This window comes from Alexandromys fortis, unplaced genomic scaffold (assembly GCF_014885135.2).
Source record: "Alexandromys fortis isolate MF-2015 unplaced genomic scaffold, M_Fortis_MF-2015_v1.1 scaffold_74, whole genome shotgun sequence".
NCBI classification, from domain to species: Eukaryota; Metazoa; Chordata; class Mammalia; order Rodentia; family Cricetidae; genus Alexandromys; species Alexandromys fortis.
In genome coordinates, this window is record NW_026068008.1 from 466,217 (window position 1) to 489,882 (window position 23,666).

Below are 23,666 nucleotides of genomic sequence, written 5' to 3' on the forward strand. Positions count from 1 at the left end.
TTATTTTTTGGTTTTTCGAGACAGGGTTTCTCTGTGGCTTTGGAGCCTGTCCTGGCACTAGCTCTGTAGACCAGGCTGGTCTCGAACTCACAGAGATCCACCTGCTTCTGCCTCCTGGAGTGCTGGGATTAAAGGCGTGCGCCACCACCGCCCGGCTGTTCCATCATTTTAAAACATAAAATAATTAGCAGTGATAGTAAGAGCTAAAAACTTATCGAGATTTTTTTTTTTTGGGTATTATATAAAGTATTGCAGAAGTATGAATTCCATTTTTATGGAATTTTAATTTTGTTTTTAAAGGTTTATTTATTTTTATTTTATATGTATGAGTCGTTTGCCTGTGTGTATGTTTATGCACTGCATAAGTGCATGGTACCCAAGGAGATCAGAGGAGGGCATCTGAGATCCTGGAACTGGAGTTAACAGTTTTGAGCCACCATGTGGGTGCTGGGAACTTATCCCAGGTCTTTGCAAAAGCAGCAAGTACTTTTACTTCCTGAGCCATTTCTCCAGATCCAATGAGTTTTTTTTTTTTTTTTTTTTTTAAATGAGGGCATTTTACTGGTTGGGATCTTTTGAAGAGGTATTTTAGAGCCAAGGCGCTGACTCTGTAGAAAAGAGTGCCTGCTGTGAAAGCCGGTTGACCTGAGTTCAGTTCCTGGAGCCAATGTGAAAGTGGAAGGAAAGAACCGGCTCAAGAAAGCTACCCTCTGTATTAAGCATGCTGTGCCAGCCCCCACTCGATAGCATAGCTGGAAGTCTTTCTCTGTCCCAGCCAGTCCCACTGGACCAGTTTCTCTCCCTCTGTCAGTCCCCACAGCTGCTTAATGCAGTGATCTTTGGAGGCTTAATATTAATTATAAATGTTTGATCAGCTCAGGCTTCTTGCTGGCGAGCTCTACATATGAATTAACCTATTTCTAATAAATTGTATACCACCATGTGCCCTGTGGCTTGCCTGTAATGCTCTGCCATCTTCTCCAGTGACTATTGGCACCTCCCCTCAACTCCCTTCTCCCTGTATCTCTGCTTGGGTTTCCTGCCTAGCTATATTCTGCCCTGCCATGGGCCAAAGCAGCTTTATTCAATAACAGATAAAAGCAACACATATTCACAGCATACAGAAGGACATTCCACATCACTACACTCCTATAACTGATTTTTTTGTTTGTTTGTTTTTTGTTTTTCCTGAGACAAGCTTTCTCTGTGTAACAGCCTTAGCTGTCCTGGAACTTGCTTTGTAAACCACACTGGCTTTGAACTCTCAGAGATCCTCCTGCTTCTGCCTCTTGAGTGCTGGGATTAAAGCTGTGTGCCTTCACTACCTGGTGACAACTGACTTTTAGGCCAAGACATTTTTTTGGGTAGAAACATAGTCGTGATTGTTAAGAAGAGTCCCTCCACCGACGCAAATGATTTCAATCAAACCAGATTAGACCAAATCAAAGATGCCCACGTTTAATCAATGTAGTGCTTCCGAGTGGCACGGGAGCATGGGGGAGAGACAGAGGGAGGGAGAGTCCACACAAACCCCGAGACCACGTGTTCCTTTTTCGGGAGTAAGCCTAAATAGCCTGTGGGAGTTGTCCGAACCCTCCATGGGGAGGGGTCAGCATTTGGCGGGCTTTCCTGGAGTGGAGTTGGACCAAGGCAACTCCCAGGGGGAGGGGCTTCCAAAGGTGGATGCTGGGCATTACAGTGCTAGTAATGCTGATTGATGTTTGTGGTGAGTACTTGTGATTATTATAATATCAACATTCCAGCTTGGAGCTGTGCCTCAGTAGTTAGAGTGCTTGTGTAAGATCTATGATGTTGGCTTTAACCCCAACATTTTATAAACTGTCCAGGTGTTGTAGTATACACTTGGAATCTCAGTACTTGGGAAGTAGAGACAGAAGTTCAGGTCATCCTTGACTGCATAATGAATTTGAAGCTATCTTAGGCTATATAAGATTGCCTTAGGGCTGGAGAGATGGCTCAGTGGTTAAGAGCATTGCCTGCTCTTCCAAAGGTCCTGAGTTCAATTCACAGCAACCACATGGTGGCTCACAACCATCTGTAAAGAGGTCTGGTGCCCTCTTCTGGCTGCAGACATACACACAGACAGAATATTGTATACATAATAAATAAATAAATAAATAAAAAGATTGCCTTAAAAACAATAATAAAGAAATGAAAAATGTGGTAAATTATAGCTTGTAGGCTACTGCTTTTCCTTTTGAAAATAATTTATTTAACTTTATTTTATGTGCACTGGTGTAAAGGTGTCAGATGCCCTGAAACTGGAGTTACAGACAGTGTGACCTGCCATATGGGTGCTGGGAACTGAACCCTGGTCCTCTGAAAGAGCAGTCAGTGATTTTAACCTCTGAGACATCTTTTCAGCCCTCTTTTTTAAAAAAAATTTTTTTTTATTTATTTTTATTTTATGTGTATGGGTGATTTGCTTGCAGGTATGTCTGTGACAAGTGTGTATTGTGTCATGGAAGACCAGAAGAAGGTGTCAGATTCCCTGGGACTGGAGTTACAGACAGCAGTGAGCTTCCGTTTGGAACTGAACCTGGGTCCTCTGAATGAGCAGCCAATGCTCTTAACCAGTGAGCCATCTCTTCAGCTCCTTATTTACTTTATTTTTTATTTTTATATGCATTGGTGTTTGAGGGAGCAGGTTCCACTGGAACTTGAGTTATAGATGGTTGTGAGCTGACATGTGGGTGCTAGGAATTGAACCCAGGTCCTCTAGAAGAATAGCCAGTGCTCTTAACCTCTGAGCCATCTCTCCAGCCGCCCCCTTATTTAATTTTTAAGTGTGTTTGTGTGCATGCATATGTGTGTGTGCATGTGTGATCTTGGCGTACAAGCCTGAGGAGGCTGGCAGAGGGCACCAGTCTTCCTGGGGTTGGAGTACAAGGCAGTTGTGAGCTAGTGAATGTTCTTCCAAGAGAACAACAAGCACCATACCGGGATTAAAAGCATTCATGGCCTGGCTTTTTGGTTATATTCTGGGTTAATTCCTAGCAGTTTTTTTCTAATTAAAAAATTATTTATTGCATTTTATGTGCATTGGTGTTTTTACCTGTATGTGTGCTTGTCATGAGTGTCAGGTTCCCTGGAACTGATGTCACAGACAATTGTGAACAGCATATGGGTGCCAAGAATTGGACCCAGGTCCTCTGGAAGAGCAGTCAGTACTCTCAATTGCTGATCTATTTCTCTATCACTTCCTCCTTAGAATTTGAAGGAGTTGAGATTCTTTATATAGTCCTGAAGTCCAACTAAAACTTACCTTGCCAGATAGTGGGAAGCTTCCCAAGAGAACTTGACAATGTCTGCACTCTGATTTACATGTAAGTACTTGTTCAAGAGTGTGGCCATAATTTACTTACATTTAATTAATTCATTCTTTGGCAGTTTCTTACATGCTTTTAATGTATGATGGTCACACTCAATCCCTTTGCTCTTTCTTAGCCTCTTCTCTTCCATCCTCTACGAGTGGGGCAGCTGTAAGTGATAACCTTGACCATAAATTAAAGCACTCGTAGTTGGGAGACAGTGAATGGCTTGGTGGTTAAAAACAGAGAGAGAGACAGAGACAGAGACAGAGACAGAGACAGACAGAGAGAGAGAGAGATTGATTTTGATTATTTATGTATTACTGTGGAAATCGGAATTATAAAACTAGATTATAGTCTCAACTTTACATGTTAACTAATTTAACCTTGGGTAATTAAATTGTTTATAGCTCTATGTTGTAATTAAGAATATATAACAGGCAGGAAAGATGGCTCAGAGGTTGAGAGCACTGGCTGCTCTTCCAGTGGTCCTGAGTTCAATTCCCAGCAACTACATGATGACTCACAACCATTTGTAATGAGATCTGGTGCCCTCTTCTGGGCTGCAGGCAGAACACTATATACATAATAAATAAATCTTTAAAAAAAAAAAAAGAATACTTCCACATCATTAGGTGTGGTAGTGCACACTGTTAATTCCAGAATTTAAGCAGAGGCGACGGATCTCTTGAGTTCAAGGTCAGCCTGGTCTACATAGTGAATTCCAGACCAGTCTGGGTTACATAGTGACAAAAAAAAAAAGAAAGAAAGAATAAGGAATAAGGAATACTTATAGATGTATCTGAGGGTAAAGGTGCTTGTCACCAATACTGAGGACTTGAGTTCTCCATCCCAGAACCCACATGGTATAGGGAGAGCACAGACTCCCAAGGCTGTCCTCTGACTTCTGATTTCCACATGTGTGACATTCTCCCACCCAAGACAATAAATGTTAACCAATAAAGGAAAAAAAAAACACTTCTGGATTAGAAGTGTTGGTAGAGAACATACTTAGTATGCATTCGGCTTCAGGTTTAGCTTCCAGTGCCAAAACTAAAACAAACAGGAAGTCATAGTGTTCCATGTATTGCAAGCTTGAGATGTGATCATTATGTATTCCTAAGCACCTGTGTGCTTGCTATCACTAGTCAGTTGAAACTGTTCTCCTTCACGTCTCTGTCACTCTCCAGGTAGACACATTGTCCTACTGTAGCCCAGCTGGCTAACTCACTGCCTAACCCAGGCTGGCCTTGAGCGCTCATCTGTCAGCTTCCCAAGTCCTGGCAGGAATTAACAGGTGTAAGCCATTGACTGCTGTCCTTTTTTGTTTTTTATGTGTGTGGATGTTTTGCTGCATGTGTGTATGAGTATCATGTGCCTGTGTTGGTGCCTGTGTAGGTCAGAAAAGGGGGTTGGATTCCCTGGAACTGGAGTTATATGTGGGTGCTAGGACTCGAACCAGGATCCTCTGCAAGATTAACAAGTTCTCTTAAATGCTGGCTACTACTTTTTAATATGTTCAGTCCAGACAAGCATTCTGCTACTAAGGTGCATCCCTTGCCAAGACCCTGGTTATTTCAATAGGGTTTTTTTTTTTTTAAAGATTGATTTATTATGTACACAATATTCTGCCTCCATGTATGCCTGCATGCCAGAGGAGGGTGCCAGATCTCATACAGATGGTTGTGAGCCACCATGTGGTTGCTGGGAATTGAACTCAGGATCTCTGGAAGAGCAGCCAGTGCTCTTAACTTCTGAGCCATGTCTCTAGTCCCATTTTTGTGACTCTTGAAGGATTAAGTCTTGAAAAACCAGAGAGAGGGCTGGAGGATCTCTGAGTTTGTGGCTAGCTACAGAGCTAGTACCAGGACAGTCAAGTCTGTTACACAAATAAAACCCTGACTCAGAAAAGCCAAAAACCAACCAACCAACCAAACAAACAAACAAAAAGCCGGCGGCTTTTCAGGGAGTATATTGCCCAGTGATAGTGCTTGCTTGTCATGTGGGAGACCATAGATTCAGTCAACCCTGAAAACCTAGTTTTCTTAAATAGTTTTACCTAGGAAATATTTACCTCACTCCACATATGAAATTAGTGCAAAATATAAGATCTCTGGAAATTTGTGTAATGAAATTCTGTATTTTATTTTTTAAAAGACTTATTTATTGTGCATATATACAGTGTTCTGTGTGCACGTATACCTGCACACCAAAAGAAGGTGCCAGATCTCATTACAGATGGTTGTGAGCCATCATGTGGTTGCTGGGACTTGAACTCAGGACTTCTGGAAGAGTAACCAATGCTCTTAACTGCTGAGCCATTTCTCCAGTCCTGTAATTATTTTTTTAATCACAGCAAAATTAAGAAAAACCTAGTATAACACCGTATGTCACAGAATGTTGGTCTGGTCTAGAATATCATAGGTTGTTGGTGCCTTTTCTGAGTAGTAGTTGATAGAGACTGGGATACATTGCTGTGTTAATACGTTTTTCAAGTTTATATGATTTTATTGATCTGAATATTTGAATTTAGAAGCATATTATCTATGTAATTAAAAAGTCTGCCATATGTGCATATGACATATGCACTTGGGAGGCATAGGCAGGTGGATTTCTGAGAGTTAGAAGCCAGCCTCGTCTGCAAAGTGAGTTCCATGATATCCAGGGCTACACAGAGAAACCCTGTCTCAAGAAACAAACAATACCCCCCCCAAAAATGCAAAGTTCTCATAGACCCTGTATCAAGTTTTCCTACGTCCTACCATTTTACACTAGTCTGCAATACTTAATACAATTAGTGAACAGTGTTGATAGACTGTTATAACCAAGTTCATAGTTTATTCAGTTTTTCTCATTTTTTTCTTCTAACATACTATGTCCTCATTCTCTTCTAGCATACTCATTGCATTCAATTATCAGTGTGTAATTTTTAGTTGAAACATTTTTTTTAAGAGACAGGATTTCATGGAACTAGCTGTTGTAGACCAGGCTGGCCTCGACTACATAGAGATCTGCGTGCCTCTGCCTCCTGAGTGCTAGGATTAAAGGCGTGCGCCACCACCACCTGGTTTTCAGTTTTAGGACTTACAGTTCTCTTAAATTGTTTTCTGTGTGGACAAATAAGGATATCATTCCTAAATTTAGTGATCAGTCACTGGTCACATGACCAGTAGGTGTCGGAGATCATCATGGATTTTGTTTGCTTTTGTGACAGGGTCCTGGCTGGCCTTGCACTCACTTTGTAGTCCAGGCTGGCTGCAAACTCAGGTTGACCTGCCTCTGTCTCCTGAGTGCAGGGCTTAAAGGTTATATGGGTAAGGGCCAGTCTTAAGTTCCTCAGATCTACTCCAGTTTTAGTTTCCCCTCTGTGTTATTGACTAAAGCATCCTCTAAATTAGATAATAAGTTGGATGTGGTTTCATGTTCACTCTCTTAATGTTAATAAAGGGTAATTATTTGGGCCAAGGTTGCAGTTTAGTGGTGGAGTACCTAGCGAGTGCAAGGTAATTTGTGACCTCTAGTACAATAGAAGTTACAAGGAGGCTTCTGTATTGCAGATGTCGACAACAGGGTTGCATGTGCAGACCCAGTCCCTCAGAAAGAGGGAGAGGGAACCTAAGATTAAGCTGGATGTTAAGCTGTTTACTTGAACTCTAAATGCTATGTTGAAATTTAAAATTAGTAGTTACATCATTATTAAATTAGGATGCTTTTAAGTAGAGATTCTCATAAGGTGTGAAATATTATTCCTATCCCATATACATTTTGGAATACTTCTTCTTTTTGAGAAGCACCCTTATATAGCTCACATTGTTCTCAAACTTGTATTATTTGAGGATGGCCTTGAATTTTTGATCTTCCTACCTTCATCTCCCAAAGTGCTGGGATTGCAATTGTCTGTCGCTATGTCCTATTAGCTGTTGACACTTGTACAAATGTATTCTTCTTGAAAGTTCTGATATATTTTTAGCTCAAAAATTGACCCTCATTAGGTTGTTCCATACTCTTCCTTAGGGGAAATAAACCTGCTTGTTAGAGGTTGGCAATCTTTATGTAGAGGCCAAATGAGCTATAGAAGACTGGCTACTATTCCCCCTGCCATTTCACCATGAAAACAGTTACAGACATGGACATAGATGTCCATAGATGGACATAGCTGTGTTCCATAAAACCTCAATGGCATGTGCTGCTCTTGCAGAAGGCCTGAGTTTGATTCCCCAAACCCGTGTCAGGTGACTAACAACCACTTGTGATTCCAGCTTCAGGAGACCCACTGCCCTCTCCTGGCCTCTGTGGGCACCTGCACTCACATGCACACACTCACACAAAGTTAAAATAAATCTTTAAAAGTTTTAGAAGTCTGAGGTAGGTAAAGTTGCTTGCCTTGCAAATCTGGCAACATGAGTTTGGTCTTTGAAATTTCCATAAAGGTGAAAGGAAAAAACTGACTGCACAGAATTGCTCTCTGATCCTCTGTGGACACTGTGGCATGTGCCAGACTGCCAATACATTGATGATGATGGTGATGATCCTGCTGCTGCTGATGATAAATTTGAGATGTTTCCCTAATTGGCTGACCTGGAATGTTCTATGTACACCAAACTGGTCTTGAACTTACCTGCCTCTACCTCCTGAGTGCTAGAAATAAAGGTATGTGCCACCATGCCAGGCATAAATAAATTTTTAAAATCTTTATTAAGTTAAATGGGTCATAAAATCAAAAGTCATTAATCTGACAAAGGAACTAATGGGGGAGGGAGAGGTAGTTAATGGGGATGAGAGGGTAATAGTGGCAGGGAAGAGTGATTATTGAATTATATACATGTATGAAATTGTCAAAAACAAATTTAACTTTGTAAAAAAAGATCTCAGAAACAAAACCTCCAGACCAACCTTTATGAATACAAACAAACAGCAGGCTAACTTTGATTTGCAAGCCATAGTTGGCCTGTCACTTCCGCATACCATTGTGGAATGATGCTGTAACAGCCTGTGTCATTCCTAGCCGGCTTAAATTAATCCTCAAAGTCTGATTTAATATGAATGGGTAGCATATAGTATGTGTGTGTGTATTGTGTATATATAATTTTTGTAGAAAAGTGGTTAAGTAGTGAACTTAAGTGGTTAGAGTTAGTTTTTGACCCTTTCAAAATGAAATTAACTAATATTGAAAATGCATGCAAAGTTTAGGAGCAATATATATTTGTGATAGTTTTTCTTGGCTAAACCCTGACTCTTACAACATTGTTAAGTATATTATACTACTGTTATTTGAGACAGGTCTTTTTGTAGCTTTTGCTGGCCAGAAACTCACAGTAGTCCCGGCTGTCCTAGAATGTGCAGTGATCCTGCTTGTGACTTTATGCTAGACTTGCTGGTGTACACCACCATGCCCGAATGGTACCAGTTCTTTGATGTCACCTGAGCTCTTTTCTTTCTTCTTTTCCCTTTTTTGTTTTGTTTTGTTTTTTGATACAAGGTTTCTCTCTGTAGCTCTGGCTATCCTGGAACTAGCTCTGTGGATCAGAGATCCACCTGCCTCTGCCCGTGACCTGAGTTTCGTCTCTGGATACTACAGTGGGAAGAGAACCAGGTCCTAAAAGTTGTCCTCTTCCTTCCACACGTGCACCATGGTGTATGCATGTACTATGAACACACACTTGTATAAGCACTATACATAAAAAAATTTAATGTAACAGTGTAAAATAGACTTGGATGGGTAGGCTGAGGTAGACTGATTTTGAATTTTAAGTTAATGGGTTTGGAAATATGCTCTAAGAAATCAAGACAATTAACAAATATGAACATCTTTATATACTGTGTGTGTATTGTGTCAGTGTGGTGGTTATTTTCACCTACATCGTGAGGCTACATTGAGGCAGCCTGGTCTGTAGGAAAGCCTATCCCAGAGGGTAGTATGAAGGGATGAGGAATACATTCAACATATTGTCATTAACTATAGTTACTATGCTTATAGAATAGATCTTTTGTTTTTTTCTTCTAACTGAAATATTTCCTAATTCCTCCTGTCCTTACTACCTCAGACTCTGCTTCTGTGAGGTCAGCCTTTCTGCACCAGCATGTGAGTGAGTTCACGCAGTAGTTGGTTTTCCTGGGGCTGGATTGTTCATTTAACATAATGATCTTTAGTTCCATCCGTGTTGCATGTGTAAGAATTTTCCTTTTCTCCCTTCCTTTTTTTTGGCCAAATAATATTCCATTTATATTATATATGCCAAATAATATTACAACACACACACACACACAAAACCTATACTCCTTAGTCCCAATAATAGTTCTTAAAATTTTGTTTTGCAGGATAAGCTGTGGTCAGATTTTTTAAATGACATTCTGACTAGTTTATTATAGAATTATTATAATTCTGTTTAAAGTAAAATGCTTAGCAAGCTTGCCTGTGGCCTAAGATTGCTTATTTATTTATTTTCGAGGCAGGGTTTCTCAGTAGCTATGAAGCCAGTTTTGGAATTAGCTCTATAGACCAGTCTGGTCTTGAACTCACAGAGATCTGCCTGCCTCTGCCTCCTGAGTGCAGGGATTATAGGCATGCACCACCACACCCAGCTTGGCCTAAATTTATTAAAATGATCACTAAAGATGGGCAGTGGTGGTTCATGCTTTTAATCCCAGCATTTGGGAGGCAGAGGCAGGTCTCTGTGAGTTCAAGGCCAGCTTGTTCTATAGAGTGAGTTCCAGGACAGTCTGCAAAGCTACAGAAAAACCCTATTTCAAAAACAAAACAAAATAAAGAAGTCTCTAAAGCCATGTCGTTAGGACTAACAAGATGGCTCAGAGGGTCAAGCTGCCTGCTGCCAGGCCTGGTGACTTGAGTTGAAGACCTGTAGTCCACAGAGAACCAGCTCGCTATTCATTGTCTGTTGATGGGCACTTGGAGTAGTGGCTCCAGACAGTGGCTGGTGCAGTGAACAGTGCAGCTGCTTTTTCACAGACTGACTCCAGGTCCTTTGTAGATAACCAGTAGTGGGGCCACTAGGTCATGAGGTAATTCTTTTTTAAAATTTTGGAGAATAATATTGTTGCTGTCCATAGTGATGACACAAAATTAAATTTCCACCAGCAGTATGCAAAGACTTTATTTTCTCTATAGCCTTCCCAGTTTATGTAGAATTTCTGTTTGACTTTAAACTAAGTAGATACTGCTAGAAGTCAAATAATATTCTATAAAACCAGCAGATTAAAAAAATCCTTAGCACAAAGCACAACTAAGAAATCAAAGTGGACATGACTAACAAATGTTGAGATTAGATGACTGAGAACAGTGCTTCTTGGGAGTCAGAGACCTGAACCATACAGCAGAGTCCAACACTTCCTGAACTGTCAGATGAGGCTGGCAGAACACACCTGCCACCGGCTTGGGGGTGCAGTGCAGTGAGGAAAAACTAAGATTATTCTTGGCATTGAAAGTCTAAGTAACAACAACAACAACAACAAAAAAAAAAACAAGAAACAAAAACAAAAAAAACAAAGCTGGGAGATGTTGGCACATACCTTTAACTCCAGTACTCTGGGAGACAGAGACAGGATCTCTGTGTTCAAGGACAGCCTGGTCTACAGAGTGAGTTCCAAGACAGCCAGGACTACAACAAAAAACCTCATTCATTTCCTTAATTGTCATTTTTTGGGTTTTAGTGCTGAGGATTGAAGCCAGTGCCTCTAGCAGGTTAGACAGTTCTCTACCACTGAGCAGTAGTCCTTACCTCACAATAATTGCTCTTAAAATTTTGGTTGGTTGTTTTTTATTTTTTTGTTTTTTGGTTTGTTTTTTCGAGATAGGGTTTCTGTGTTCTGTGTGTAACCCTAGCTGTCCTGGAACTCACTCTGTAAACCAGGCTGGCTTCACGCAGAGATCCATATGCTTCTGCTGCTGGGATTAAAGGTGTGTGCCACTACTGCCCAGCTTGTTTTGTTATCTTAAATGTAGGTATTTCTATTATTAATATAAAACATTTGTGGTTTGGCAGTTCAAGGATATAGCTTAAATAATGATTTAAAATATGTGTACTATTTGTAACTGTTTAGTTATTAGATAAATAAGAATAGTTTGATTCATTCACACCTTTGGAAAATATTTATTCAGTTGCTACTGTGAACTAGGCCCTCACCCAGGCCTGAGATTAGAGTAGTGAACAACACAGAAAAGTTCTGGCATAGAGAGGTGGAAGCCCCCAATAAAGATGGCTAATAAGCAAGTAGGTATCTGTGGTAAATGCTGTGGTAGGGCCTGGAGGGTCAAAGTTGTAGATAGGGAAGACTACGTGGGACTTTAGATTTCATTCTGAGTATAAGGTAAAGCCTTGGGATAGTTTCTAGTCAAAGAATAAAATGATGTGACTTTAAGGTACCCTTAGTGTTACTAGGAGGACAGACTTTGGGGAGCAAGGAAATCAGCTAGTTATAGGCTTTCTTTCAGGTGAGGTGCTGACAGATTCCCAGGGGAGGAGGAAGACAGAATCAACAGGCTTATTGCTCTGTGGAAGTAGTCAAGGATGACTCCACTGCTAGTGAGCAGTGGTTCATCCCTACACAGATTCAGAGTGTATTTGATTTTGTTAATTCTAATTCAGAAATAACCCACTAGGGGCTGGAGAGATGGCTCAGTGGATAAGAAATAACCCACTAGGTGTGCAGGTGCATACCTTAATTTCAGGTCTTGGGAGACTAAGACAGGAGGATCAGGAGGTCCAGGTTATTCTCAGCTACAAGGTGAATTTAAGGCTTGCCTGGACTATAGGAGACTGTCTCAGAAAACCAGCAAAAGGGCTGAGAATGTACCTCAGATGGTAGAGTACTTGCCTAGCATGCACAGACCCTGGGTTCAACCCCCAGTACACGTAAATGGGGGCATGTTGGCTCATCCCTGTAACCCCAGCTTGGGAGATAGAGTCAGGATGAACAGGAGCTCAAAAGTATCTTTAGGTACAAAAAGAATTCAAAGCTAGTGTGGCCTATGTGAGACAGTATTTCCAAAATATATATGTAAGCTGGATAGATGGCTCAGTAGTTAAGAATGTTTGTTGAGGAATATCAGAACAGGAATTCAGATCCCAGCATCTAGTTAACAAGTCCAGTATCTGGTGCATGCCTGTGACCCCTACTCTGGGTGTTGAGACTACTTGATCTCCTCCAGGTTCTGGTAAAGACCCTGCCTTAAAGAAATAGGTAGAGAGCCAGGCAGAGGCTGCGCATGCCTTTAATCCCAGCACTCGGGAGGCAGAAACAGGCAGATCTCTGAGTTCGAGTCCAGCCTGGTCTATAGAGTGAGTTCCAGGACAGGTTCCAAAGAAACCCAGTTTGAAAAACAAAAACAAACAAACAAAAAAAAGCAAAAACAAAAAAATAGAAAAAGGCAGTGAATTATGAAGAACACCCAATGCCCTTGTCTGGCATATGTGTATGATGTACATGTGCAGGCTTACACACATGGGCATACACACACTTTTTTCGTAGTCCAGTGAGATGGCCCAGGTGGTAAAGGCTACCAGGCAGAGTGAGATTGGATATTTATTTAGTGGGTTATGGAGGGGAGAGGGGAGAAGAGAGAGAGAAACAGAAGGGGAAAGGGAAAGGGGAGAAGTGGCGAGAAGGGAGAGGACAGAAGCTGCCTCTTTGAGAGAAAAGAAGGGACTCCGGCTGGAAGCTGAAGATCAGCTTGCCTCAGTGGAGGAGGGGAGTGAGTGGGCGTGACTTGTCTCTTAAAAGGACAGAGCAGATCATTACAATATGTAAATGCAAAAATAAATTACAATATTTTAAAATACTGTGTTTCTTAAATGACAGAAGTAGTATAGGCTCAGTATAGAAAATTTGGAAAGTATGTTATTTTTTAAGCTCCTAATAAGGCCTTTATTCAGAAATAGTCTTTTAACTACTCTAAGCCCGTGTCTGTCCATCAGCCTAGAATCATCCTTGGCTGTTCTCCTTCCCATTACAATCACAATCTGTTGGTTTTTTGAAATGGGGTCTTATGTAGCCTCAGAGTCAGTAGGTAGCCAAGGATGACTTTGACCTCCTGACATTCCTGTCTCAACCTCTCAAATGCTGGGATTATTTTTAAATTAGAGTCAATGGTTGTACTAAATTAACATCTTATTTAAAGACTTTTTTTAAGATTTAATTTTATGTGCATTGGTATTTTGTTTACATGTATGTTTGTATGAAGGTGCAAGGTCCCCTGGAATTCGAGTTACAGACAGGTGTGAGCTGCCATGTGGGTGCTAGAAATTGAACCCTGGTCCTTGGAAGAGCAGTCAGTGCTCTTAACCACTTAGCCATCTTTCCAGCCTCCTGCCTACATAATCAAAGTTGTAATGTATTCTGCTCCTTTTGGTTTTAGAAAAATAACTTAAAATGACAAAAACTTTTGAATTTTGTCTTTTTTATTAGTGATCAGCCTTTGTACCTTTTCCGAATTCAAAGATGGTGAAGCTAGATATCCACACTCTGGCCCACCACCTCAAACAGGAGCGCTTGTACGTGAGCTCTGAGAAACAGCTCATTCAGAGGCTAAACGCAGATGTGCTGAAGACAGCTGAAAAGCTGTATCGAACGGCGTGGATTGCAAAGCAACAGAGGATTAATTTGGATCGTCTTATTATAACCAGGTATAGTAAAAATTTTTAGGTCATGCATTTTGTGAACAATTCTGTACTACTGACTATAACTAAAACAATCTCTTAAGTGCCTGGTTTTAAAGCAATATTAGGTAAGTCTTTGGTCATAAAATACATGGAGTTTATTTTGCTTATTAATTACCTTAAACAGTGATACAGAAAATTGTAATGTAAGGGTTAACATTTTATACCACACTAATTTTGTGATATTATTTATATACATTTTCATGGTTTAGAATTGCATATCTTTTTTTTAAAGATTTTATTTATTTATTTTTAATATTTATTTATTATGTATACAATATTCTGTCTGTGTGCATGTCTGCAGGTCAGAAGAGGGCACCAGACCTCTTTACAGGTGGTTGTGAGTCACCATGTGGTTGCCGGGAATTGAACTTAGGACCTTTGGAAGAGCAGGCAATGTTCTTAACCACTGAGCCATCTCTCCAGCCCCATATCTTTTTTTTTTTTTTTTTTTTGAGACAGGGTTTCTCTGTAGCTTTGGAGCCTGTCCTGGAACTAGCTCTTGTAGACCAGGCTGGCCTCAAACTCACAGAGATCCGCCTGCCTCTGCCTCCTGAGTGCTGGGATTGAAGGCGTGCACTACCACTGCCCGGTTTAGAATTGTGTATCTTTTCTAAAGAAATTCTTTTTTTATATTTTTAACCTTTATTTTACGTGTATGAGTTGTTTTACCCACATATGTATCTATGTACCACTAGTGTGCCTGGTGCTTTCTGTATTGTTCCAGGAAGCAGTTTTTAACTGTAGCAATATTAGTATAATGTTAGAAGTAGTCAGATAGAAAAAGAATATATACTGTATGATTGTATTTATAAAAATCTTTAAAGGCAGAACTGATCTTTGGAATCATAGCTCTTTGTTAGCTTTGCTGGGAGGTATTGACTGGAGGCCATGCAAAAGCATTCCATGTTGTAAATCAAGCCCAGGGCTTAGTGCATGCCAGGCAAGCGCTCTTCCAGCTGAGGTACCTCTCCAGCTCCTGTTTTGATGGCTTTTAGTACTCAGATTTTTAGGAATGTTCTTGTCTCAGTAAATAAACAGTTTTTAAGCTATAGCAAAATCCATAGAGGCTCACTCTGGACAATGTCATCAGTACTTTTAAATAGACGCTGCACCAAATCTGTTAGAAGATACTGGCTTCCTCTTTACTTTTAGGTGTGTCTTACTTATTTCCATGTTCTCAAAGAGCTCAGCAACTCAGAAAGAGTTCATTGTTGGCACAAAAATGAACTCAGACAGTCATTCCGATTGAGTGTCTGTGTTGTATTGCTGTTGTTATTAATATTGCCTTGCCTGTGTGCTAATGTTTCTAGTGCTGAAGCGTCCCCTGCTGAGTGTTGCCAGCATGCCAAGATTTTGGAAGATACACAGTTTGTTGATGGATATAAGCAATTGGGATTTCAGGAAACAGCTTATGGAGAATTCTTGAGTCGGTTAAGAGAAAATCCTCGTCTTATTGCCTCCTCTTTGGTTGCTGGAGAAAAACTCAATCAAGAGAACACACAAAGCGTTATCTACACAGTTTTTACCTCCTTGTATGGCAACTGTATTATGCAAGAAGATGAAAACTACCTCCTTCAGGTTTTACGATACTTGATTGAATTTGAACTGAAAGAAAGTGACAACCCCAGGCGGCTTTTGAGGAGAGGAACTTGTGCCTTCAGCATCTTATTTAAACTGTTTTCTGAAGGACTGTTTTCTGCCAAACTTTTTCTTACGGCTACTTTACACGAGCCCATCATGCAGCTCCTTGTGGAAGATGAAGACCATCTGGAAACAGACCCTAACAAGCTAACGGAGAGGTTCTCCCCAGCGCAGCAGGAAAAGCTCTTTGGAGAGAAAGGCTCAGACAGATTCAGGCAAAAGGTTCAAGAGATGGTGGATTCCAATGAGGCCAAACTGGTGGCTTTGGTGAACAAATTTATTGGCTATCTCAAACAGAACACTTACTGCTTTCCACATAGTCTGAGGTGGATTGTGTCACAGATGTACAAAACTCTCTCTTGTGTAGACAGACTGGAGGTCGGGGAAGTCAGAGCCATGTGCACCGATCTTCTGTTGGCTTGCTTCATTTGTCCCGCAGTTGTCAATCCAGAGCAGTATGGAATAATATCTGATGCTCCTATCAATGAGGTGGCGAGATTTAACTTGATGCAGGTGTGCTTTTGTGATTATTAATGCAATATTTGATTTAAGATCAGCTGATCTTTATATAATAGAGTGGAAATTTCCTTCTTTTTTTTTTTTTTGAACCAGGGTTTCTCTGTGTAGTCGTCGCTGTTCAGGAACTCTTTCTTAAATTGTTCTAAATATTTGATTCTCATGAGATAGAAAGACAATTATATTAGGATTTTGAGATATTATAGTATTGCCTTGGTTTTCAGTGAAATCCTTTAACTCTTGGACTGGGTTTTCTAGAACAAGCCCATCATCCCTCTCCTGGCAATTTCAGAGTCCAGATTGATTGGAAACTTACAACTGGAGCTGAACAGGAAGCTATTCAGCTTTGGAATATTAGGCTTTTCTCCAAAAATGTTCATGTGTGACAGTAGACACCATTCTATGAAGATGGTACATATATGTAGTAAGATACCCCCCTACAGATCTGAGTTCTGGGCTAAGGAGATGACTCAGCAAGTAAAAGGCCTTGTGAAGGACTGATAACTTGAGTTCTGTCCCTGGAACCCATGTTAGTAGACGAGAACCATCTACTGAAAGTTGCATTCTGACCTCTCACACGTGCTAAGCACATGTTCGGCTATTAAAGTTACACCTGAAGTCTTATTTATTAATTTATTTTACATGTGAGGTGGTTTACATGACGTCTTACTATTGATTTATTTTATGTGGGGGGATTTATCCAAAGCCTTACTATTTATTTAATTAATTTATTTATTTATTTTGTGTGTGTCTGTGTGTGTATAGGAGGGATTTTTGCCTGCATGTATATCTATCTGCACATGTCTGCAGAAGAGAACATTGGATCCCCTGGAACTAGAATTATACAAGGACTAGTAATTGAACTTAGGTCCTCTGGAAGAATAGCCACTGGTCTTAACTCCAAAGCCAAAGCTATCTCACCTGCCAGTCTGTTTTTTTGGAAACAGGGTTGTTCTGTGTGTTGCCCTGGCTATCCTGGAACTCGCTCTGTAGATCAGGCTGGCCTTGAACTCACAAAGATCCATCTGCCTCTGCCTCCTGAATGCTGAGTGAGATTAAAGGTGAATATCACCCTGCCTGACTTGATAAACCTTTAAAAAAAAAATCACTGGTTGGGGTTGGAGAGGGGCTCTTTAGGAAAAAGTGTTTGTTCCTTTTCAGAAGAGCTAAGTTCACGTCCCAGTGCCCACATCAGGCAGCCTACCAACTCTAGTTCCAGGGGATCCAACACCTTCTCTGTCTTTCATGGACAGGCACACACATTTGGCTTATACTTAGACACACACATGTTAAAATAAGTTGATTCTTGCCTGCAAGATGGCGCACACCTTTAATCCCAACACTTGGGAGGCAGAGGCAAGCAGATCCTTGTGAGTTGGAGGCCAGCCTGATCTGCAAAGAGGGTTTCAGGACAGCCATAGCTACATAGATCCTGTCTCAAAAACCGACAGAAAACTATAAAGAGAATGCTTGAGTTCTTTTTTTTTAATTTGTTTTTAATGATTTATTTAACTTTATTTTATGTGCACTGGTGTGAAGGTGTCAGATCTCGTGGAACTGCATTTTCAGACAGTTGTGAGCTGCCATGTGGGTGCTGGGAATTGAACCCGGATCCTCTGGAAGTGCAGTCAGTGCTCTTAATCGCTGAGCCATCTCTCCAGCCCCAGTGCTTGAGTTCTTCATGGACTTGTAAGGGGAAAGTCCTGTGTGTTAGCCTTGAAGTCATTTATTGCATGGGTTAGCGTTTGCAGATTATTTAAAATTTTTCTCATGTTCACAAGGTGTTTCTGAGGGTAGAAAGTGCTGTGTGAGTATAACAACTTGAATTCCATCTCTGAAACCTATGCTAGAAGGAGAGCGCCAACTCACAGCCTCCACATGCACTGTTGCATACATGTGCTCCCCTGTCCTTAATAATGCTCACAGATACAGTAATAATAAGGTTTAATTTTGTTCTCTGTGTACCCCTGGCTGTCCTGGAACTTACTCTGTAGACAAGGATGACTTTAAACTCAGAGATCTGTCTGCTTCTGCCTTTGTGTGCTCTGTTGCCTGGCTAGTTTAAAATGTTTTTTAAGCACAGAAAAAGTATAGTATCAAGTAAATATACTGTACTTTCAATTTCCTAATGGTTCCTGTCATGTGTTAACAAGAAATTACAGCAAAGTTTTCTACTTCCTCTACGTCTTCATCTGAAAATGGTAAAAGCTGACATAGGCAAAATACACATTTTATTGGGAGCATTGTTTTGTTTGCCTGATGAGATGAATGTGAATATTACTATGAAACCAGACACTTGGACTGGAATGGAAGTGCTTCATAGACAGTAACCACACATGCTCACCGCTGCTTTTGTTTGCAGGTCGGCCGCCTTCTGCAGCAGTTAGCAATGACTGGCACCGAAGAAGGAGATCCTCGGACCAAAAACAGCCTTGGAAAATTTGACAAAGTAGGAATGAATGTTGTGTTATGTGAATTACTGTTTTGTAGACTGCTAGGTATCCAGGTATGCTAGCCCACACCTGTAATCTCAGCTGAGGCAGGAGGATTGCCTTGAGTTCAAGGTTAGCTTAGACAATAGTGTGAGTCCTCATCACAAACAGAGAACCTCACTTTGTGCATAGCTTTAATCCCTGCACTTAGGAAGCAGGGCAGCTGATGGCTGTGAGGTCCACACAGATGTGCTATTTAGAAAGACCCTGTGTGCAAGAATAAACGGTATAAAAATATAATTTTTATTTTATTTATTTGTTTATTCATTATGCATATAATATTCTGTCTGTGTGTATGTCTGCAGGCCAGAAGAGGGCACCAGACCTCATTACAAATGGTTGTGAGCCACCATGTGGTTTCCGGGAATTGAACTCAGGACCTTTGGAAGAGCAGGCAGTGCTCTTAACAACTGAGCCATCTCTCCAGCCCATAAAATATAATTTGTAAAAAATTCTGGCCAAGTGTTAGTGAACTTAACTATTCTCTTTATTAAATCTAGTCTTTAGGTGATAGGAAGGTTAAATAATTCAGTCATTAATTTGCTTTTAAATTAGTTAACAATATTGTATCAGTAACCATTAAATTTAGGAAGATTTTTCTAATGATTAAACTGTCTTACAAATATTGAAGGGGTATCATTGTAATAAGAATCAAGACCTATTAGATTATTTTTTAAAAATTTGTTTTTAACTAATTTGTTACTAATTTAACAATCAGCAGTAATTAAATTATTTTAAATGTTCTTCATTTATGGCATTGTTCAGTTAATTGAGTAAAAAAGGTATTTCATTAGATTTTGAGTAGGCTAGCAGTTCAAGTTGGCCTAAATCTCAAATATTGGAGCTGGAGAAATTATTCAGAAGTTATGATTTATGAGTGCTTGCTATTTCAGAGGACAGGAGTTTAGTTCTCAGCATCCACCTTGTGTGGCTCACAACCACCTGTAATTTCAGCTCCCAGGGGATCCTGCATTCTCATCTTACCTTTGCAGTCCCCAGCACATATATGCTCATATATGTATAAACACACATGAACATAAATAAAAATCAAAAAAGTCCTAACAAATTAATAAAAAAATATAAAAACTGATATTGTACTGAGTATAGTAGTATAATCCCCGTACCTGAGTGATAGAGGCAGGAAAATCACTGTGGTTTGAGGCGAGCTGGGACACCATGGTGAATAGATTTTTTTCCTCAAAAATCAAGAATAGCAACACCAAAAAAATCCAAGAAACAGTCAAGTGGTGGCGGCACACGCCTGTAATTCCAGCACTCAGTCAGGAGAAAGGGGCAGGTAGATCCCTGAGTTTGAGCCCAGCCTGGTCTATGGAATGAGTTCTAGGATAGCCAGGGTTTCCCAACCCTGTCTGGAAAAAAAACAAAGCAACAACAAAAACTCTCAAAACCCAAGAAACAGTTAGAGAAAGATGGCTTAGTGGGTACAGACACTTGACACCAAGCCTGATGACCTGAGTATGATCCTCAGAACCCACAGGAGGAGAGACATGACTCCCTCAGGTTGTCTTCTGATCTCCACATGTGCACCCCAGATAAATACATGAAAACATTTAAAGGAAAAACCAAATAAAATAAAACCTGTTCTGTGCCATTTCCCCCGTACTTCTCATTTCTCCTTCACTTCCTCTCCAGAAAGTTCAGTGTTTCTTCTGTGTGTTCTTCTAGAGGCCTATGTGTGTCAGCAGATTCTTAGTATGTCTCCCATTCCACTCCCCTTCTGCCTTTTCAGAATTTTAGGTTGTAAATTACATGTACTTTATTTTTATTTTTTTGAGCGTATTCTGCATCATTACATACGGAATTACAGTTTTTAAAATGTTGGGTTTAAAATAATTTTCATGAAGTTAAATTTTTTTCATGCTTATCCACCTTGGTCAGAATTTTTCTCATCTTTTGAGGGAGACTTTGGCTTTGATCTCTTCCTGTTTTGACAGAGCTGTGTCGCTGCTTTCCTTGATGTCGTGATTGGGGGCCGCGCAGTGGAGACTCCACCAATGAACTCCGTTAATCTTCTGGAAGGCTTGAGCAGAACTGTGGTTTATATAAGTTACAGTCAGCTTATTACTCTGGTAATGGCATCATTCTCTGGTTGACATCTTTTTGAAATTTTTAGCCACCCATTGGCAAGTCACAGAAGAATATATCTTGTAAGAAGCGTGTATTATGTTTGACAGTTCATTTCACTAGATAATGTCCTTTCCTTTTACAGGTGAACTTTATGAAGAGTGTGATGTCTGGAGACGAGCTGAAGGAAGATAGAATGGCTCTTGACAGCTTGTTGGCAAGCCTGCCCCAGGCTAAGCCAGGGAAGAGCAGCAGTCTAGACGTCACCCCCTACAGCACTCCTCAGATGTCTCCAGCAGCCACCCCAGCCAACAAAAAGAACCGGTTACCTATAGGTAAGGAGAGTTTTCTGTATTGGAGCTTTTCTTTAAGTTTACCGTGTTTTCAAAGGTGGGGTATAGCCACTAGGTAGAGTATTTACCTAGTTCTTTTGACGTCCTGGGCTCAGCCTCCAGCACTGCATAGCCTGGGTATGATGGCGCAGGACCTTAATACCAGCACAGGAGGTGGAAGCAGGGGAATCAGAAGCTTAAGGTTATCCTTGGGTAGTACTTGGTCAGCTTGAGTTATAGTAAACCCTGCTTTAAAAAAGTTTTTTTTTTTAAAAAAAATATATATTTAACTGGGCTTTACACACTTAGTATGTGTTATCTATCTACACACATGCGAAAGTTGAGCACGTATGCTGAACAGGCACTGAGTAAGCCTTTTACGTATGTTTCATTTAATCCACACAAACATCCAGTCATGGAGTGGTCACTGCAGTGCACTTGGAACACTGTGTCAGACACGGGGTGAACAGAGCATTTATCTCTGCCCTGATATGATACTCTCAGCTTAGGTCCTCCTAGGCAGTCGGGAGGACAAGAGAGCAGTGCTCTGCCTACTGAGTGTCTTTGGAGAGACTCATGGGGCCACAACTCAGCCAGAAGGAAGAGTGAAGCCTGCACTCTTTCTTGAGGAGTGGATGGATGGGAATTAGACCAAAGAAGAGTATTAGGTTCAGGGAGCAGGAGTGTTCCAGCATCTGTTAAGATGAGGAACTCAGCAAGACCTTGTCAACTTAGACAAGCTTTATATTTCATACATGTCTTTTTTTGGCTGTGTCAGGATTGAACCTAGGGTTTTGCGGTCACTGAGTCATATCCCCAGTTCAACTTTACACATTTTAAAGAAGAGTTTAACTTCTATTAACTGATTTTTTTTTATGATCACAATTTCTTAAAATCAATGTTTTCTCATTTAACATAATATGTATTTATATCAGCAGGAATATGGTATCATCAAGTCTTTGGCTTTCTTTACTATAACTGTAGTTCCAGGGGATCTGGTGCTACTTTTTGACCTCCATGGGCACTAGGCATGCATTCATGCAGACAAAACACTCATACACATAAAATTAAAAAAAAAAAAAACAACTTTTTTATTAAAGTGGGTTGTTTGTTTGTTTTTGTTTTGTTTTGTTGATTTTTGAGACAGGGTTTCTCTGTGTAGCCCTAGCTGTCCTGGAACTCACTTTGTAGACCAGGCTGGTCTTGAACTCACAGAAATTTGCCTGTCTCTGTCTCTGCCTTCTAAATGTTAGGATTAAAGACATATGGCACCATGCTAGACAGGAAAAAAATTTTAAAAATCATTCTTGAAACCTGGCCTAATTGGGTATGCTTTTAATCCTAGCATTCAGGAGGCAGAAAAAGGCTGATCTCTGTGTGTTCAAGACCAACCTAGTATATCTAGTGACTTCCAGGGCAGCCAGTGCTGCATAGTGAGACACTGTCTCAAAAATAAAATAAATATTATTTGAGTCATGGTTGGTGGTTCATACCGGAAATATCAAGACCCTTGAGGATCACTTTATGCCCCAGGCTAGTCTAGTTCACAAGAGAAGCTCCAGGCCAATGATGGAATAAAACAACTTAAGCTGAAAATGAAATCTATTTAGGAAGAAGGTAGAGTTCATTCCTATGTAGCTAAATGAATACCCAGCTCATGACAGCACAGACTTTTTAAAACAAATTTCTAGCTGGTGGTGGTTTTGCATACCTGGATTCCCAGCACTTGGGAGGCAGAGGCAGGTGGATCTCTGAATTCCAGGCCAGCCTGGTCTACAGAGCCAGTGCCAGAACAATCAGGACTGTTACACAGAAACATCCTGTTTCCAAAATAAAAATTCTTTTGATTGAAAATAAAATTAAGTTTTATGTTTAGTGACTCTTTTTAATATTGTGGATTATTTATTTATACTTTAGTAACATGAAAAACACTATTTTTTGGTAGAAATTTCCTCCCCATTCTTCACTGTTGTACATTAGTTTTTTTTCAATTTCTGTCACTTGAAAATGTTATTAGAGACGGGTTTAGCGGGGAGCAGATTTCAAATGCTTGCCTAGTGTTTTGTATGGTCACGTGACCTTATCGTTGCATTTAATTTCGTGTTCTAAACAATGTTTCCAATGTTCAGAGGGTTGATTTTCTTCCGTTTAATGTTTTTGCAACCCAGGACAACAGTTAGCGGCCATCACTGCCTGGGATTCCTCAGCCACCAATCTTACCTCTCATATTCCTCTAGTAACCCCGTTTGGTGGGTAATAGGCTGTTCTCCTTTTCTTCTGTAATTGTACTTTAGCAATATTCACAGGTGTATTCTGTGTGCATGCTGCTTTTGCTTTCTATAAGTTGCTACATGAAATTTGATCATTTGCATTTTTATAAGCTATAATTTCCACCTTTGCTAATAAGAGCTGCTCATGAGGTTACCTGTAAGCTGACAGTTCATGTGGAGGGTGGGGCATAGAAAGACAGGGTGGGCCTGTCTTAGGGTTTTAGAGTCGGACTTCAAAACGAGGGTGATGATAAGGGCAGCTACAGCTTTGTGGAATGAGATTGTCTTGATCTGTCCTCCGTCACTGTAGTGCACCAGCAGA

General features: G+C 40.4%; 1 protein-coding gene across 9 annotated transcripts in view; it reads left to right on the plus strand.

Annotated features, from left to right (window-relative positions):
- Nucleotides 1-23,666, plus strand: part of Gapvd1 (GTPase activating protein and VPS9 domains 1) — an 89,600-nt gene that overhangs the window by 11,485 nt on the left and 54,449 nt on the right. For 5 of the 9 annotated variants that reach the window (XM_050161668.1, XM_050161670.1, XM_050161663.1 and 2 more), the window contains 5 exons: nucleotides 13,755-13,972; nucleotides 15,319-16,162; nucleotides 18,528-18,614; nucleotides 20,613-20,747; nucleotides 20,888-21,077. In XM_050161668.1, coding sequence (XP_050017625.1) covers nucleotides 13,788-13,972; nucleotides 15,319-16,162; nucleotides 18,528-18,614; nucleotides 20,613-20,747; nucleotides 20,888-21,077 — 1,441 coding nt within the window. In that variant the 5' untranslated portion in view covers nucleotides 13,755-13,787. Of the gene's footprint in view, nucleotides 1-2,453; nucleotides 2,598-3,232; nucleotides 3,348-7,762; nucleotides 7,983-13,754; nucleotides 13,973-15,318; nucleotides 16,163-18,527; nucleotides 18,615-20,612; nucleotides 20,748-20,887; nucleotides 21,078-23,666 lie in introns of all 9 variants that reach the window. The other 4 variants (XM_050161665.1, XM_050161667.1, XM_050161666.1 and 1 more) reach the window with 4 other exon arrangements.